Source organism: Callospermophilus lateralis, chromosome 18, assembly GCF_048772815.1.
Source record: "Callospermophilus lateralis isolate mCalLat2 chromosome 18, mCalLat2.hap1, whole genome shotgun sequence".
NCBI classification, from domain to species: Eukaryota; Metazoa; Chordata; class Mammalia; order Rodentia; family Sciuridae; genus Callospermophilus; species Callospermophilus lateralis.
In genome coordinates this window covers 58,016,100-58,035,771 of record NC_135322.1, presented here as the reverse complement: position 1 = coordinate 58,035,771, position 19,672 = coordinate 58,016,100, and the positions used below count along the sequence as shown (strand labels likewise).

Genomic DNA, 19,672 nt, shown 5'->3' with positions numbered 1-19,672 from the left:
AAAGCAAGCGTCACCCTGCACTTCACGTATGAATGAGAATTTATTATCATTATTGTTATTAATAGCAGCAGCTAACATTTAATTGTGCACTTAATCTTTCCACACAATGTGTTAATGCTTTATACACATACAGTCAGTGTGTTCAATAGAACCACCTATATCTCTTGACAGAGACATGATCATTTGTATTTTATAGATGAAGAAAGCAAAGTTTAGGCAAGTTAAGAAACTTGCCCAAAGTCAGAGGATGAGAGTGCTTCTAATCTTTGCCAATTTAATACAACATATTTTATAACAATGGTCATCACCCAGTCGTGATTTGCACCCCTAGAAAACATGGCAATGTCTAGACACATTTTTGGTTGCCCCGGTAGGGCTGGGGATGAAGGGCGAGGGTGAGAGAAGTCCTAGTGAGCTCAGTGTCCTACAAGCTCTAGGACAGTGCGAGACCCAGCCTGTGGACTGAGGCTAGTGCTCCAAGATGACGCCCCATGAGACGCCTTGAAGACCTGATGTTTGGGACCTCCTGGGACTCTTCATTAAGTGGTAAAACAAGCATCGCTGAGCCAGATCCCTGCTGCATGCGCCTGGTTCACGGCATGTCCTCCCGGCCAGTCTCCAGAAGACTGGAAGTCCAGGCCAAACTAACAGGCAAGACAGGAAAAAGCCTAGGCTTCCAGTCTCTCTCAGAGACCCCGCCTCAGACTAAATGTCCCCAGGTCAATCCTACCCCGGGGTAGGGGACTGGGATCATGACACACGCTGGGGTGTTGGGTGGGTCAAACAGTAACTCCAAGAGAGGCATCGGCCCCTCTCGCCACATCAGCCCACTTCTCCCACCAAACTGACTCACCCCGAGGGCTGTCCTAGACCCAGTGAATGCAAGACTCAGGGCGCCCACACCTCACTGGAGGTTGGGCCCCACTGTGAACTCTCTCGCACGTCCTGTTCCACCCTTGGCATGGTACCAACGGCCACAGGTGAGGCCGGCTGGCCACTTCTAACCACCCTCCCCCAGTCTGGATCTGCCCAGCCACAGCCCCACCCCCTTTTCTTCCTGAAAAGGACTAGAAGGTCAGTGGGAACCTCAGGCCCATCTGCTCCAGCTCCTCCCAACCTTCTCCTCTACAGGACCACAAGTTTTAGATCACAAGATCCCCCCCATCCACCTCAAGGATCTAGAACTTAGAAAGCAAAATGGGAAACTAATAGGATCCCACTTTGGCCTTTCAAGAGCTTGCTGTGGATTATCAAGTACACTCTGATGCCTAATCAGCTATTATTCTTCTGCACATGCAACACCCCTTGGATGTCCTCAGATCTCAGGACAATGAGTGGGACATGCCATACGCCCATGATAGGGCAACAACACCCAGTTCCAATAGATACCAAGGTTCCAATAGATACCAAGGGAAAGCAGAAGCCATGGCACGGCAGGACTCAAACATACCTGCCAGGAATCCTGTGTGCAGGTCCACTGCTAAGTAAGAGCACCCACCCACCCACCCCAGGGAAGCAGGAAAAGATAAGCTTCTTACTCAGTCACAAAGAGGAAGCACTCATCTTAAAGGTATGGACACCAGCCTGCAGTCCAGGTAGCAGATCGTGGGGGGCGGGGGGCGGGGGGCATATCTGTCAGTCTCTAAACTGCAACACAGGCTTGAGCCCACACCCACAGGAACTTCGTGTAAACATGAGTGGGGGCTTAGGAGGGTGGTTTTCTCCTGCTGTCCACGGGATCCTACTGCCTTTTCACGTCCTCTCATACTTCTAACCTTGAAGCATCCAAAACATCTAACAGAAAGACCCATGAAAAAAGCAATTATTAGCACTAATAATTGAACATTGATCAGGCCTTTTTTTTTTTTTTTTTTTTTTTTTTTTTGATACCCAGAATGGAACCCAGGGGTGTCCCCAGCCTTTTTATTTTTGAGACCGGGTCTCACTACACATTGCCAAGCCTGGTCCCAAACTCAAGCGCCTTGCCTCCATGCCTATCATATAGGTTCTCATTTCTACATGGAAAGTGTTTTCACACAAGCTCCACTTTACAAAGTAGCTCAATATCCAAAAAAAGAGGCTTGAAAGCTCTGAAAGGGTATCTTGAATGTAAAGGACACCAGGGAGTCTCAGAGTTGCTTCTGCTAAGAGATATGACCAGTCCCGATTCGAATCACTCAAATAGCACTGACCGACTTTGAAAGCAGAATCTGAACAGTAACAGGGTAGAAAAGCCAAGCCATGGGGTAGAGCAGACAGTCTGCATAAAGCTAGATGGAGAGCCCTGAGTGCACAAGCTATGCGCTCTGGTGAGTCACCTCTCTCCAACACTATAAAAGGAGATGACAGGCATGTGCATCCCTCCCAAATAAGCAATTCAAGAGCCTGGCCCAGGGCACAGCCCAGGATGGGAATTCAGTGGGGTTGTGAGCTGCCCCACCAGGGTGTGAACAAAGCATTCTGCTGGCAGGAGCCTTGTGGAACACGGTGATCCTGGAATGTACAGGGGAAGCTGGACGAGCAAGCCCAGCCAGGGAGGAACAGCCGAGGATGGAGAAATGAGCTCTCTCCCCAGGACTGGAGCTGAAGATGGCCAGGGTGCCTTGGCGCGTGAGTCAGGGTGGAGCCCAACAACCAGGAACTTCTGAATGAGTTTTACTACAACAAGACACTCTGGCTTGTTCTGAGAATCTCCCGTGAGGCACCAATATGTTGCACTACCTTCCCCGCCTGACACTGATATGATCCATCCCAAATGAAGCAGGACACACGGAAGCTGGCTCAAGGCTTGAGAAGTTGGACTGGAGCAAATTGACCTTGAGAAACACAGGAGGAGGCTTTAACAGTGGGCCAGAGAAGAACTATAAGGAAGAGCCCGCAGGAAACCAGACAAGGAATCTCCAAGGTGGGAGTGGGGCTGGCATGGGACCGTGCACAGTATCCGGTGCACACACCCACTCTGTCCTGCGGTGCAATGCAGCAATGGACCAGAATGATGGCTTTGGGTGAAAAATCTGAGCCTGTGCCGGCACAGTACAGGGCAGGGAGGAGCGCACACAATAGCATAGGCAGAGAACATGGGAACATACAAGAGGGGAGGACCGGGACTAAGCGTGTCAGTCCTGAAACCTGTAAAGGCGACTCTAGTGTTGAAACAGCATCCATTAGTGGGGGGGTGTTCCCGTTTCCTTCCTCATGTCCGACAATGAATGTTTTGAATAATTATTTTCCTTGGGCTGCTAGTCTACTTCAGGGCACAACACAGCAGAGTGAAAGCACACCACAATAAATTCTATCATCTGAAACTGCCTCCCAGGAACCCAGTTTTGGCCTAAAATGCAAAAAGAGATGCAACAATGGCTCTCTGAGGTCATCCCACTCAACCTCCTTTATTAAGGTGAGGAAACTGAGGCACCCAAGAGACATAGCGCCTTGGCCAAGGTCTTGCATTTGGTGAGGGTGGATGTGGGAATTTCTTCCTCTGTGCCTCGAACAATAATGATGCGATAAATGCAGATCAATCTGTTCTCATAAATATTATGTTCTAAGAAGAGGATGAATTTAGTGATTCAAAAACAACTGTGTTTTAGCATCACCTCCCAAGACCATTTCAAAATGAGTATCACTAAACAACACATTGCTACAGTATCTCTACGACCACTGGTTTAAAATGTAACATTCAGTGGGAGAAAGTTTGACAAGTTCCAAACTCCCGACTGCTGGACATCCGGCAATATCCTGCACCATCAGCAGGAACTGAAGTTGGAGCAACAACTGGGAAACTGCTAACTGCATTCGTCTAGGGACTTGGGAATCCACTGGTCAGATTCTGCCCAGCGGGTAGGCTCAGCATCTTGAAGACCCATTTTCAGATGAAAGTGCAGGAAAAGAGGATGCAGACAAGACAGACTAGACGGTAAAACAGCATCCCCTGGAAGGGCAAAGCCTCGATGCTGCATGCACAACCACAGAAAGGGAGATGGGCTCAACACCGCGGAGCATGAGCACACGGCAGAGCGGCAAGCGGCAGTGGGAAATAATGAAGCCAACTCATGGGCGCCGATAAGAAAGCATTACCTGCACAATGAAGGAGCACACACAGAATACACAATCTCTTTCTGGAAAAATATATACAAAATGGCTAATGATGCTTCCCATTCTAAGAGAAGGACCAGGAAAAACTTTTTCTGTCTTTTTTTTTTACCTTCACCTTCTGCGGGAAGATTCAGATCACACATGCACACTGCCACTGGTTCTCTTCTATAAACATCTCTAAAAATCCTTTAAACACTCTACGATAATAATAATGAATTGGTCCCAAAATAACAAATCCAGTGAGCTCAAATCAAGAATTCATTAGAAAACAACTGCATTTGAGACATTTCATGGGAACACAGAACAAATCTGCCTTTTCTTTACTTTCATGACTTCTCTGTCCAGAACACCAGACATTTTCTTAAGCGAACCACAGCCTATTTCTCCAGCTGGCAAGACACCTTTGACAGTGTTCAGAAAGTGAAGCCAGCCTTGGCAAGGATCGCCCAGCAGACTTCACTCTGCTCCTCACCCCGCTGGGTCGTCTCTGGCTGCTCCACCCAGGGCCTCCTTCCCCTACCTGGCCTAACCTTACCGGTCCTCTCCCTGGGCTCTCCTGAATCTCAGCCCACTCACTCTTCTCCTGCTCGAGACTCGACTTCTCCTAACTCCTGGAACTGGCCACTCCACAGTGCCACTCACCACTATTTGATGCGCGCGCGGCACACACACACACACACACACACACACTTGTCATTCTTTGATCAGGGTCATTTTTCTTCCTCAGTAGGTTGAAATGTTTGCTTGCACTTAGACCCAGCAGCTATCATAGCGGTACGTACACACACACACACACACACACACACACACACGGGGAAGGCAAGTGAATGATCAAACAGGAGCCCAGTGATCATGCTTTAAAAAAAAAAAAAAATCAATTAGCACTCGTCCCTGTAGAGAGCCCGAGCTCAAGCGGTCCAAGGTCCTCCTCCCAGATGCTGCTGCAAGACCCTGCCCTCTCCACCACTGCCCCTCTCTGCTTGGCCCCTTGCATTCAGCAAAGACACACAAGCTTCCCTGGGAACCCATGAATTCTCCAGGCATGGGCTACCTCTGTGCCTTTGCACACAGTTACTGCTAAGAAAGCCTCTCCCTGACACTCGCAGGGCTCACTCCGGACTTCACAACAAGGCTGTCAGCAGCCATCCGTCCCTGGATGCTTTCTGTCCTTCACCATACTTACACCAGCCTGAGAGAATGGTAAACTTCAGACTTGGTTATATTACTCCTACCTAGAGGGTAAGCCCACGAGGCCAGGGATTTGTGTTGTTTGATGCCATATCCTTAGTCCCAAGATTATTTCAAGTTCTCAGTAAATGTTCACCCATCAACAGCTCCACATCAACATCTATTCTCTAAAGGGAGAAAAGCAAAAAATCCAGGGACTGGGTGAAAGTCAACTCCTTTCTAATCCTAAAACACATGATAAACAACCTCCTACTCGCATCCACGGGCATTGACAACATTTTATTTTCCCTAACAAATGAGTTAAGTGAGTAAACATCCTTAACCCACTGACCAACAAAGCAGAAGACTCTGACAATGGCCTATAAACAATGTGTGCACAGTAACAGCTTGCTCGTGCTTTCATTCATAAAGTAAACAATGTGAAGACCACTCTAAAAATAAAGACATTATTCCAAGAGCAATAACCCTTACGCTCCGCACTACAGCCTCTGTGTGTTCAGCCCGGCATGCACATTTGGCAATCACGCAAGAAAACAGTCAGGCACTTACCCACTCTTCCAAGATGCGTGACACGGCCTCGCTGGCTCTCGCCATATTCCTGCAGGCCAGGATCACATGGGCACCGTGGAGGGCAAAAGACTTGGCAGTTTCAAACCCTGCAGTTGAAAGAAAAGTCAACATTAGAAAACGCGACAGCAACCTACCAGGCCACACTGTGCCTGTGCCCAACACCATCTGCATAACCTGGTGATTCTCAGCAAGAGGAATTCTGTCCCCCAGGGGACAGGTACAGCATCTGGAGACATCTTTGTGGGCAAACTTGGGGGTGGTGCTGCAGGAACCTAGTGAGTAGAGGCCAGAGAACAACAAAACAGTTAACCATATGCCAGTCAGCACCCACTATAAGCAATCGCCTGGTCCCAAATGCCAACACGATGAGGCTAAGAAAACTTGCCCAAGGGACAACGCAATTTCCAAGATGAAGGCGGAGCCATAGAAAGTTCAAGGCACAGCCTGCCCTTGAACCATGGACCATGACCAGGCCCAGGTCTCTGGTTTCCAGCACCTCTGCTTCCACAATGATAGTCAAGGTTTCCTAGATCCTCTCCTACCTCCAACTAGGAAAATTAGACAGTATTCACATACCCATCTGCATGTGCATGTGTGTGTACGTACGTACACACACACGCTTGCACGCGCGCACCCACCCACCCGTTTTAAACACAGAGAATACTGACAAGACTGAGAAAAGTTGAAAGGCTGGCATCGAGCTGGGCTTCTCCCCTCAGGCACTATTCCAGATCCCAGAAGTTGAGGTGGAGAGCCTAAGGAAATGGGCTGAGCTTCTGGCGGTCTTACACAAAGAAAGCCACAAGTTCAAGCCCAAGGGCCACCAAGAAAGGGTCTCTGATAAACGCACCACACTTTGGTTAGGAGCCCAGGGGTGACTGCCCTCACATTAGAACCAAAGACAACCCAGCCTCAACAGATCAGCCTCCTGCCATTTCAGTTTTGATTGGATGAAAGTGATCTGTCCCCAACTGCCAAAGCAAGAGAAGATGCTGCATTCTCTAGAGGAAGATGCCATCAGCCTGAGACACACATTATCACTGCAACCATAGCAGAGTTTCATGTAAAATCTCTTCCACGCCAGCAAAAACAAGAAGGCACACAAAGACACAAGCCTTCAACAAAATCAAGATGAGAAAAAAAACAGAAACAGATACACAGGAGGTCTATCTAGTGACATCATGAGAAATGGTCACCGAAATCATCATTAATATATTCAAGGAATGAAAAGATGGAAAAAAAGATTTTGTCAAGGAACTGAAAGCAATAAAAAAATAATCAAATAGATATTATTAAATTCAAATACAACAGCATAATCAAAAATTCAAAGTACAGGTTAAATAGAAGACACAGTTACGAGAAGAGTTGAGTACTGGAAAATAGGTCAAAAGAAAATACTCAAAAGGAAGCTTAAAAATAAATTTAAAAGATGATTAATACAACAAGGAACAAAATAAATACTGAAATATGCTGTCTTATGCCCTTACATACATCTAATTTGAGTCTAAAAGAGGAGGAATAGCTTAAGATATGAATAATATTTGAAAATACACTAATAATTTCCCAAAACTAATGACAGACATACAGCAGTAAATTCAAAAACTATCTTGAGCCACAAACAGAAAAAAAAAAAACATTTGTATCACATTATAATACATAATATTCATGGGTTAAAGTATCCTAAGACCCTTGTCTTATACAGGAAGTAATATAGTATTAATTTACCTTATATTTTAACAACTCAAATATTTAGATTGAATATCTACCCATTTAATTAGCTAATAGAGAAGAAAAGTACAATAATAACAAGAAGTCAAGAAAGAAGAAAATAAACAAGTCAAATAGAAAACAATAAGTTTGTGTATTTAAACCCAAATATATCTGTAATTACATTAAATATAAATGGATTAAAGACCAAAACTAAAGGACAAAGATAGTCAAACTGCATAACACACACATAAAATATGGTCCTTAAAAAAGGATGTGTGTTTTATAGCTTTAAACAAAAGGATAAAAAACTCAAAGGTAAAAGAAAGGAAAGACATATCATGTAATAAGAGCCAAAAGAAATGTGGCTTAGTTACATGAATTCAAGAAGAGGGCTGGGGTGCAGTTCTTAGGTGGAATGCTTGCCTAGCATGCATGAGGCCCTGAGTTTAATTCCAAGTACCAAGAAAAGAAAAATGTAGCACATTAAACCTAAAACAAGCAGAAGGAAGAAAATAAAAACTTAAACAAATATAAAATACAGAGAAAAAATTTGAATGTTAGTTCTTTGGGAAAGAAATACTAAAATTGATAAAGGACTATGAAGACAGAGCAAACAGGAGAGTGAGAGTCAGCACACAGATGACCAACATCAGGGAAAAGTACAAGGACATCACCGGGTGACACCAACCGCAGGCAGGGCAGAGGGGTAGGAGGGGAAGGGAGGGGGCAGGGGGCTAGCAAGGATGGTGGAATGTGATGGACACCATTATCCAAAGTACATGCATGAAGACACGAATTGGTGTCAATATACTTTATATACAACCAGAGAAATGTAAAATTGTGCTGTATATGCGTAATAAGAATTGTAATGCATTCCTCTGACATTTTATAAAAATAAAAGAGACAAGTGGGGTTACATCAAAGAAAAGGCCCCTGAACGTGAAAGGAAACAGCCAACACAATGAAAAGCCAACCTGCAGGCATGTGCCTGATAAAGGGTTAATACTAAAACACTAAAATGCAATAGCATAAAAAAAAATTCCAATTTTAAAAATATGCAAAGAAACTTGAGAGGCTCCCTTCTCCAAAGACATACATAGCCAACAAGTATAGAAAAGTATATCAGCATCACTAGCCATCAAGGAAACACCAAGCAGAAGCATGGTGAGACATCACTTCATGTGGTTATTATTTTAAAACAAACAATAACGCCCACGCATGCTGCTCAGAGGGAACAGCACTTGCCTACCATGAACAAGGCCCTGGGTTGAACCCCTGGCACTGCAATAAATAAAGAAATATTTAAAAAACTAAGACCACAAATGAAAACAAGTGTTGGTGAGGATGTAGAGCAAAGGGAACCTTTGAAATTTATATTCTGTGGTGGAAATGTAAACTGATGCAGCCACCATGGGAAAGAGTGTGAGGTTCCTTGCAAAATTGACACTAGCACTGCCATGTGGCCCAGCGATCGCCTTCTGTGTATGTATCTGAGGGAATAAATCTGATCTTGATGGGATATCTGTGTTCCACATTCACTGCAGAATCAGCCACAGTTGTAAGGACATGGAAGTAATCTGATGTCCACAGATGGATGGAAAGAGAAAGATGTGATGTGCTACACACATACCACAGAATATTCCCCCGCCTCAGAAAAGAAGGAAATCCTGCCACTTTTGGCAACGTGGATGGTCACATGGAGGTGGCTATGTCAAGTGAAATAAGAGCACAGAAGGACAAATACTGCATGATACCACTTCTATGAGCACATGGAACAGTCCAACCCAGAGGCAAGAGGGGTGGTTTCCAAGGGCTGGGGGTAGGCAGGAGAGAACAAGAAAGTAGGAGTCAAAGCATATGTTGGTCAGCTTTTCATCACTGTGACTAAAACACTAAACAGGAAGAACTTAGAGGAGGAAAGGTTTATTTTGGCTCAGAGTTTCTCAGGCTCAGTTCATGGTGGGCTGACCCCATTGCTCTCGGCCTCAGGTGAGGCACAACATCACAGCAGAAGAAAGCATCTCAGGTAATGGAAGTCAGCAAGCAAAGGGAGAAGGGATATTCAGGGGACAAGATCTAATTCCCAAGGGCAAATCCTCAGTGACCCACCTCCTCCAGCCATACTCTACCTGCCTGCAGTTGCCAACCAACTAATCCACTAAAACTAGGATGGACCGATAGACAGAGGACTCATGATCTAATCATTTCACCTCTGGACATCCTGACACAGGAGCTTTGGGGAGAGACCACTCATCCAAACCACAACAAAGGGTTCAGATTTCAGGTATGCAAGATGAAAAAGTCCTAGAGACCTACCATATGGCATAGCACCTGCAGTTAGCAATACGTACTGCAAAATTGCAAAGAGGATAGATCTTATCTGAAAAGTTCTTCACACACATTATATAAAATAAAGAGGAGGAAAACTGCAGAATGGAAGAAAATGTTTGCGAACTCTATCTGATAAAGGGTTACCATTCCAAAATACTACATATATAAGGGATATCTAAAATTCTACATAATACCATTTCTATGGGGAAACTGAAAGAGTCAAACTCACAGGATCTAGAGTAGAATAGGACCTTCCAAGGGCCTGGGGAAGTGAGGCTGAGAAAGTAGTAGCCAAAGGATACAAGTTTGCCTTTTTGTAAATAGTTCCTGCAGGAGTAAATTTTTGGAGCTACTCAAAGGTCTGGGGATAGGGCTCAGTGATAGAGCACTTGCCCAGTATCCCCTCCCAACACACACACACACACACACACACACACACACACACACACGAAAGTGGATATATAGCTACTCCAGACTCATCAAGTTGCATTTGTTAAGTTGTATATATTAACATGTACAGATATGTATGTATCAAGATTTTAAGTTTAAAAAGAATTATGTTTTAAATTAAAAAAAAAAAAAGTACAGATCCTACAAATGCTAAAAAAAGATCTTTAAAAGACCTGGCAAACAACTTTATGCCAATAAAATCACAAGGTAAGTAAAAAATACAAATTCCTAGAAAAACACTACTGAAAAACTGCCACTAGGGAAACCAAACAATTCTATAAAATTGAACCTGCATTTCAAAATTGTCTCAAAAAGAACACTGGGAGGCATGAGGAGGAGAATGGGGAAGAAATGTCTAATTCCAGAGCCTGAACTTGGAGCCCCTGCTCTGAACTGCAAGATGCCACATTGTGGAAGCTGTGGTATCACAAATGGCTAGGCCACTTGTCAGTGCTACAACAGACAATCCCAGAGAAGAGTCCACCGAGGCAAAGCAATCAGTTCAGCCAAGCCCAGGGCGAGGGACCACTCACGATGGTCTCTAAGATAATGCTGCTTAGTATGAAAAACCAAAGTATCACTGTCTGCTAAGATCACCAGGAGAAGGTGGCAACTCCCCAGGTTTGCAGAAAAAGAACTTGGGCAAAAGCCTCTCATCTCTATCCCTGGGACTAGCACCTAGTGGGATTCACTCACAGCACCCAAGAATGAAGGCTTCCTGCACACTGCTAATATGCCACAATTCTGGGTTATTCTAAAACAATTATTATTATTCTAAAACAATCCACAAGGTTGTTTCAAATAGCAACCCCAATGACCCTATAACTTCCTTTAAAACAACAAATAAGCTTTAAAATCACACAGAGACACTGCACAGTGAAGTTTTGAATAACACTACCTAGAAATCTGCAGGACAAAGATCCTTTGTCCATCGAATTTTATTTTCCTAATCACACCTGTGAGTCATGCCGTCTCACTTGACAAAAGAATCTAGGGCAAAGGACTTTCTATTCCCAAAACCAGCACTCAACCTGGTGGCAGCAACAGGCTGCAGGTGCAATCCTGCACTCTTACCCTGAGACAATCCCTAGCTGTGCTGTGGCCAAGCCATCATCTGTGAGCCTTGCAAGGTTATTCTCTGGTCTTACATCTCCTTTTATCTAGGCAGAGTATCACAGATGGCTAGGCCACTTGTCAGTGCTACAACAGACAATCCCATTTTCTTTCCTTTACAATTGCCTTTGGAGCAAAAACAAAGAACGGATATTTCAGAAGATGATGGTTTCTCGGGAAGGACCATAACATTTTTATAGTAAACCATATCTCCAGAGTGTGGAGTTTTATAAAAAAAAAAAAAAATAAGTTTAATAATGCTACCTACTGCTAAGTCCTGGATAAAGCCCATGAGAACAGCAGCCCTCACTCTTGTAATACTGCAGCTGATGGCCAGTTTAATTAGCTAAATGTAGTAGTGCTAAGCCAATTCCGCACAGTGCCAAAGTTTGTGCAAAATAATGAAGGCAATGGTTTACTAAATTTAATAACCTGATTCATCTTATAAAAAATTAACTTTATGACAATGTTTAAATTGAACCAGCTTAACGGCACGGAGATGGCAAGAGTGTGTTCAGAAGAATATTGAAAGCTCATAATACGGAGAAAATAAAGGAAACACTTAAAACAATAGGTAGCCTCAGTTTTCTAGCACTTGCTCCATCTGATCCAATCAGAGAAGCTAAGCGGCCACAGAGGTTTCCCATCTCGCTTTCTTGGGTCTACTTAGGCTTCAGATGCAAGCCAAGCATCCAAGTACCATAAAATGGGAAGTGTACCCCAAAATGGACCTGCTTATCATACACTAGTTTCATCCTCAGGCATAGAGAGGTTATTAACTGGTGGTTATGGGATGAATTGAGTCCCTGGAGTTGTTCTGTTGTCCCACCATTTCTGTCCCTCCTCCCTCCATCCCTCTTCTCTTCTTTTTTTCTCTTTCCCTCTCATTCTTCTTTCCTCTCCTCCTTCCTAATTGAATTAGTTGCCAACATTAGAAAGTTGTAGAGAGCATAATCCAAAGCCAGAGGCCTAACGTCTTTGAAGAAGCTTTACTAGGAGCACACGGGATGACAGTCAGTTGAGCCACAGGGCCACTGCCAGCCAGAGGTGGGCTTTGGACTCTGGTAGCTGTGGTAAGCGCCACCACACTGCTGGCTTAGCCTCCCAGGCCACTGAAGGCACCTGATGCAGACATGAATGCTATGGGGGAAGGTCCCTGCTAGAGATGACCATTCAAGCCACAAAACAGCCCGAGTTCACACACGTTCACACCCGAATCCCCAAACCCGACCTGTTTGAGGTTTTTATCAATGCCATGTCCAGTCCTTCTCTGTAAGAGTGAGAAGACCAGTCGTCTAGTACGTCCAGGGAAAGCTGCTGTGGCACTGGGCTTACTGCAGATGGGGAAGCACAAGGACAATTCAGGGATCTGCAGGAATTGGGGTCTGGGGTGCAAGGTCCGCTGCATTCCCAGTGTCGCTTGGTGGCAGCAGAAAGTCTGGGCCAACAACTACCTGGGGACGGAGGAGAGGCTGATGAAACAGAAGCAGAAACGCAGGGTGCGTGGAAAAAGAGAAAGAGGGCTGTGGAGCGTCGCCACAGAAATAAAGCCCAGAGGACACAGTGGCAGTGAGACCTCACAAGCTGGCCGAAAACACAGGGCGGACGCCTGGAGAGGAGCCCTGTGAATCATTATCACCCCTTCATCCATTCACAGGGCCTCCATTGGTCATGCAGATAAGGGGCTGGCTGAGTCATGGGGGACTAGCTACCCTCCTTGCTGAGCCACTGAGGGGCTAAATTAGAAAACCACCGAGGAAACCAAAACCTACAGCACCTGGCGACCACTCATCCCAGGCTCGAAGGAGCATCAAGGGGGCTCCCAGAGGACTCCCAGGTGCCCCTGGTGAGCTTGTGCACTCATCTACCCAGACGGGGAGCACCCAGGGAGGACTGCACCTGAACGTGGCAGCCCAGGTGGAAAGCACAGGTGGCCACTCCCAATAAGGCACACTGGAAGCTGGGACAGGTGGGGACAGAGTCACCCACAGATTCCTCAGGCACAAAAAACACTCCAATGGAAACCCAGTCCCAACCCCACTGATGCCCCCCTGGGGCAGTGGGGACCAAGAACCAGGCAGTTTCTTTCCCCGGTGCCAGGAAGTTTCCTTCTGGTTCGAGTTTTTTAATTTTCTTCATATTGTAGATGTACTTGGGCAGTGTCCCCTTTACTGTAAATTATGGTTTTAATTATCATTTTTATTAAGATGCCCAAAGGAGCTGGGGCTTACAACACCCGTAATTTCTAATGGGTCGTTATTATTAATTTATAATTGTGAAACACTGGAGACAAATGCTACTTGTAACTGTATGCCATTAAAAGCCCACAGAGATGGTGACCAGCACCCCCAACATCCCCCGACCCAAGAACATATCACTAAAGCAATCTTCAGAGCCTGGCAACAAGTGAATGAGCCTCCGAGCCCATGTCCTTGCCTTCTCTGGAGATCCATCACGTATGGAGTAAGGAGAGGAGCATGTCTTTCAGTTTGTGTTAGATTTGGGGATGGTTAACAGTTTCTGTGTTAATAAATCACTAGCCCGGGTTGGAGATGTAGCTCAGTGGCCATGTGCTTACCCATGGCCAGTGCCTGGATTCAACCCCCAACACTCCAAAAGAAAAAACCCAAACTCAAACCCCACTTGCTAGGATGCAAGTTTCTCCTACATCCGACAGCCTCCTAAATGCAGAAGGGCCATACTTTCCAAACTGATCTGATTAATGTAAATGAAATTACAGTGACTTGACATTGACCGTGATCTTGAAATCCAACTCTCCAGGGGCACTTCGGATGCAGTTCTAGGACACATGGGCATCCTAGCTACGAGGTCAACACCACCACATCTGCAGTGACCAGATAATCCATCTCACCGTTTCTGGAGTTACTTTAATTTCCTGAATGATCACATTTACCTTCCATACCATTTCAATTACATAGTTCCAAGTTTAAAAGAGTTGGCTGTCACTCTCACTAAACACAACCCATGGCTGCCAACTCTTAAGAAATTACAAAACACACAGGACTCTCCAGAGGAAAATAAGTCATAACCATCCCTGCTCTTCAACATATGCATTGTATACAGTGAGCAACAAGTACCAAACAGGGCTTCCTAAATACCCTTCAGAACATGATGACATCTCAAATTTATTTATCGAAACAAAAATGTCAATTTGAGAGATGAGAAAACAGAACTGGGAAAAGGGTTGGTTCACGTGGAATATCTTATTAAAAATCACACTGGGTTGCAACCCTGTGCTCTGGGCAGTACAAGACCAAGGTTATAATATTTTGTAAGGCTGTAAAATAAATTCCAAGTGACGGTATGAGATCTCTCGAGAGGCAAGACTGACCCCAGGCTGGTTACCAGTGCTGCCAGGCACTGGGTGAATAAGTTCTCATCTGACCTGCCAGTGACAGTCCTGGTTAAGAATCACAGTGAGAAAAGTGCCCAAAGATTACAATTAACATTGTCCAGACAGGCCCAGGGAAAGGCCCAGGGAAGACAGATGCAGTGAAGTTTACTCGCAGAGCAGATCTGTGTTGACAAAGGTGTGGGGGAACTGGACAACCTCACATATTAATGGAGGTGGGGGTTGTAGACAGATATAGAGGCCCAACATCATTAAGGGCGACTGCACCGTATCTGTCAATTTTTAGATAGATATGTCATTTCAAACTCCAGTTATTCCATAACTAGAAGTTTATTCTACACATAGAGGTGCCCACACCGAGGGCAAATGTGAGAGGAAAGTCCAGCAATGTTTGTAAGAGCCAACAAACTGCCAGCAACCTGTGTCCATCAATGAGGTGAAATCAATTAAACAGCAGAGAATGAAAAACATTGTGCTACACTTAAAAACGGATGCGGTGAAATGATCTGGAGATGCAAGAGACACCTGGATGCTGTCGGACTGCTTTTGTGGCGGGGGGAGGGGGTGCAGAGAGATTAAGCCAGGGCCTGGCACACTCCAGGCGAGCACTCCACCCCTGAACCACAGCCCCAGCCCTTTTTATTTTTTCAGACAGGGTCTCAACTAAGTTGCTCAGGCTGGCCTCAAACTTGTGATCCTCCTGCCTCAGACTTCAAGTAACTGGAATGACAGGTGCATGCCACCACCCTGGCTTCTATGCTCTATTATTGAGAAAATAAAAAGTCCAAGCATAGAGTAACCTGCACGTACAACACCAAGTGGGGGAGCAAAGCTGTCCTTGGTGTTGATGACTTCAGGAAGAGCCGTTGGTCAAGGGCAAGGACAACTTCCTGTGCGCGTTACAATAAATGTGCCAGTTCATGTGTACAGACGTGCACAGCTGTCTAAGCAAGCAACCAAAAATAACTACCTGAATGACACCGAGTTGGCCATTTGTGGACCTCCATGAATTTTTATATACAGCATCAAGGCAAGTAGGAAGAGAAAGGAAAGAACCAGGTATTACTCCTAACAATGTGTTCTCTGAGCATTCCGACTTATAGGGAAGATTGGCAAACACCAGTGAGGAGAGGACTTGGGGTTACGATGCGCTAAGTGCTCTACAAAGTGCACTTGTTCCAAGGGGTTCTTCAAAGAAACCGTATGAGTATCACTGTCAACATTTCACGTAAGAGAACACAATGACCCCAGCGGTTAAGTGGTTAACAAAAATTAGAGGGCAAAACAAAGAAGGGCCCTCCCAGGCACTGTGACCCGAGTTCAGAGCAGTGCATCCCACCATCTGGCCCCCACACCACCAAGCCCACCACGTCACTAGGGTTTTGTGACACTGTGATAGACTAAAATAGACATACTTGGTCTTTGTCCAGCTGTCTGACACAGAGCTCCCTGGAAACTTCCCAAGTAACTGGGACCAGAGGGACATCTCAATGACACCCATGTTAATACGTTCATGAGGTGACTCTCAGAGGACAGGTGCCAGTCATTAGAGGAGCCATCTATGTGGCTGAAGGGTTGGAACTCCAATTCCCCACCTCACCCCTGGCCACACCTCTGGGGAGAAGGGGCCAGTGATGGCCCATCACACCTACATAATGACGTCACCAAAACACCAATGACTGTGGTGTTCAGGGAGCTTCCAAGTTTGCAACACAGAGTGCTGGGAGGGTGTTTGCGTCCCCTTCCCTCGCCTCGCACCACCACACCTGGCGCTCTGTGTCCTCTGTAACATACTTCCTAATAAACTCACACAGGTAAGTAAAGGTTCTCCTGAGTTTTGTGAGTCACTAGACCAAACTCCCAGCCCGAGGAGAAGGCTGTGGGAACCCCAATTTGTAGCTCGTTGATCAGAAGTGGAGGTGACTGCCGCAGTCTGGCTGGGCACGATTCAGGAGCCACTTATCAAGCAGGAACTAACTTTATTTTTAGCACCCACGGAGCACCACACAAGCTCTCCAGGAATTTCCCAGAGAACCCAACCGCGTCTCTGGCACTTCCTGCGAGCACCTTAACCGGAACCCTTCCCGCTCTTGAGGCCGATTGGCTGGGTTGCATGGGCGGAGCCAAAAGAGCCCCCCAATGAGCAGCTCTGTGGTCTGAAAGGGCAGGGAAACAGCCCAATGAGCGTCACCACAGAGGAGCCAATCAGCTGGAAGTTTGCTGGGGCCGCTTAGGCTGCGGCTCTCAACAGGTGACAACTTGGGACTTGGAATGGCATCTCAAGTAGGGGCAGCCTTGTAGGATTGAGGTCTAGAGCCATGGGGTCTGTGCTAACTCTGGGCGGCTAGCTCCTTACCTGAACTGCAGGGCACCCAGTTGGTATCTGGAGAGTCGGCAAATTACCCACCAGGAGGGAAGAGCCCACATATGTGGCATCAGAAGTGATCTGGAGCATGCAGAGGAAGACTGATCTTCCCTTCTTTCAGGGTGAAAGGCACAGGCCAGAGGGAGCCCCTGGAGGGCAGGGAGGAACCAGCCTGGACACTCCTCCCAGAGGGAGGACTTTAAGAGATCTAGGTACATCTCTCCTGCCACCTGCTTATGTACTTGCCATCCATATGAGTCACTCAGCAGTGGGCTTTTTAAGTTTTCAGCATCCCTGGGAGGGCACAAAAGCGGCTGTCCTTCTCAAGGAGAAAAAAAATGATCCAAATGCCACGTGCTCCTAGGTCAACAGCTCTTCTTTGCCTATTTGATTCCCATGTTCCCATGTCAAGGTCTGGAACCGTGGTCCCTTTGATTCCTTTACTCCGTCAGTGCGCCTGCTTCTTGGAATCTATCTCTAAACTGTGATATGTTACCAGTGTTCTCTTGTTTAACATTTCATCCCGGAGCCCTGAATTACCGCTGCTCAGCATTCACAAGTGCTTATCTGCGAAGGGCTTAGAGGGGAAAGGACGGTAGAGAAATCACAGTTCCACTCCACATCCGCCAGGGTTAGTCATTTACTGCTTCAGACTTAAGTTAACTCGACCTCTCACTTCCAACCCGTAAGGGGCCCCCTTAATACCGCAGCTTTACAAGTTCTGCTCACATTTTTTTTTCCTTTAGTTCCCCAAAGTCTTTGGATCCGGACTTTAAAGGACTTTTGCTACTGAAGTCACCACCCGCTCCCCCAATAAAGAGAAAGTAACTCGCATCAGACTTTTTAGTGAAGTACACATGTGCTGGTATAAACTTGTCCCAGATCACAGGAGGAAAAGAATAAAATAGGACAATGAAAGAAAAAACAAACCTCCTGATGAAAAACAATTTTTAAAAATCCAGCTTTTTGGATTTAGAGTCCACTGTCTTTTTAAGACTTTCAACAAAACAGTTTCCTCTTCTCCCTGATGTTAAAGACAAGGAGGAAGGAGAAGCCTCTGCGTCACCCTGCACGGGCCCATGGGCTCACATTTATGTTCTGCAGAGGACCGACTCATTTTAACTAACATCACACACAGGTACGCGTGCACCTGTGATCTCGGCTCTCACTCCCCTATATTCACACCAGTATCTACTCAGAGAACCCAAGTCTCCTGGGTGTTGAGAAGTGTAGACTTTCCCCTGAAGTTTGGCCCGTCTTATTTTGATGGATTAATTTACAGCGACCCGAGCAGGAGAGGCCCCTTGCCTGAGTCCGCAGCATCCCGGGTTGTGTTACTCAGGTTTCACTGTTTTCACAGCTGTGAGAGGGTTTTCTTGTGGTGCCGGGGCCTGCGCTGCTCTTTCCCATCTGCTTGAGATGGGGTTCCTGATGATTTAGAGGAGATGGGCCAGCCACGTGGATCCTGGGCCCACACCCATCCAAAACCAGACTGTTGCTCTGATTTTCTTAATAACCAAGAGGCCATGATCAGCCGAGTCTCACAACACATTTTCCACTTCTGCCAATTAAGAAGTATTTAGAATTATCTAAATAAGAAAAAGTAAAATAAAAAGAGGAAGAAGCCCTCCTCCATTCCATTAAGAGCTCCCAGAAATGAAAAGCTGCTCCTTCCACACCGAGGACAACGTACTATGTTTCTAATTCAAGTACTTTAAAAAAAAAAAAAAAAAATTTCAGATCGACCTTGGCTCTCACCTTTAAAAAAAGTGGTATATTACTTTGCCTCTTGAAAAGATTAAATTCTTTATGCTCCCAAAGTCATATGGAGGTGCTCAAAACACAATGCCTGGAAAATTCAGCACTTTTTGGAGGCTCACTTTTAAAGTATCCAATTTGACTTTTCATTCTCTCTCACTTAGAACTTTTTAAGATGCAACTTCTTAAAAAATAGGAATTAAATTCGGTCTCTGAAGCTAGATGCACAGTCAGAGAGTTCCATTAACTTTGTGTACTCTGGGCCCACTGTGACCTTGCCTAAAATCAATGACTTCTCCAACTCCAAACAAGTCGGTAACAGGGAATGTGTCATGACTGGTTACAAAGTGACAACAACTAAAAGATTTGCTCAAAATATACAAAAAGGAGGCAAAGTGTTAAAAAAAAAAAAAATCCTAACATATATCGTTTAATTCAGAATATACCTAATTACAAAGGGCCCAGGACCCACATGGCTGGCCCATCTCCTCTACTTAGGATCATCTCTGCCTTACATTTTTTAAGTAGTATCTGATCATCTATATAACCACATCACTTAGATAATAGCTTTAATATAATGCCTTTGTAAAACTTTGTAAACTGTCTTGCTGTGTTTGTGGCTATTGTTTTAAAAAAAAAAAATCTAAATACAAATGCTGGCAACATCTCAGTATAATACAAAAGCGTTTTCTTAAAAAAAGGTGATAATGCCAGGCATG

General features: G+C 45.4%; 1 protein-coding gene across 1 annotated transcript in view; it reads right to left on the bottom strand.

Moving 5' to 3' along the window:
• The window catches only part of Wwox (WW domain containing oxidoreductase), an 874,518-nt gene that overhangs the window by 815,417 nt on the left and 39,429 nt on the right, over positions 1-19,672 (bottom strand). The window contains exon 5 of the mRNA XM_076838501.2: positions 5,833-5,939. Within this exon, the coding sequence (XP_076694616.1) occupies positions 5,833-5,939 (107 nt within the window). The remainder of the gene's footprint in view (positions 1-5,832; positions 5,940-19,672) is intronic.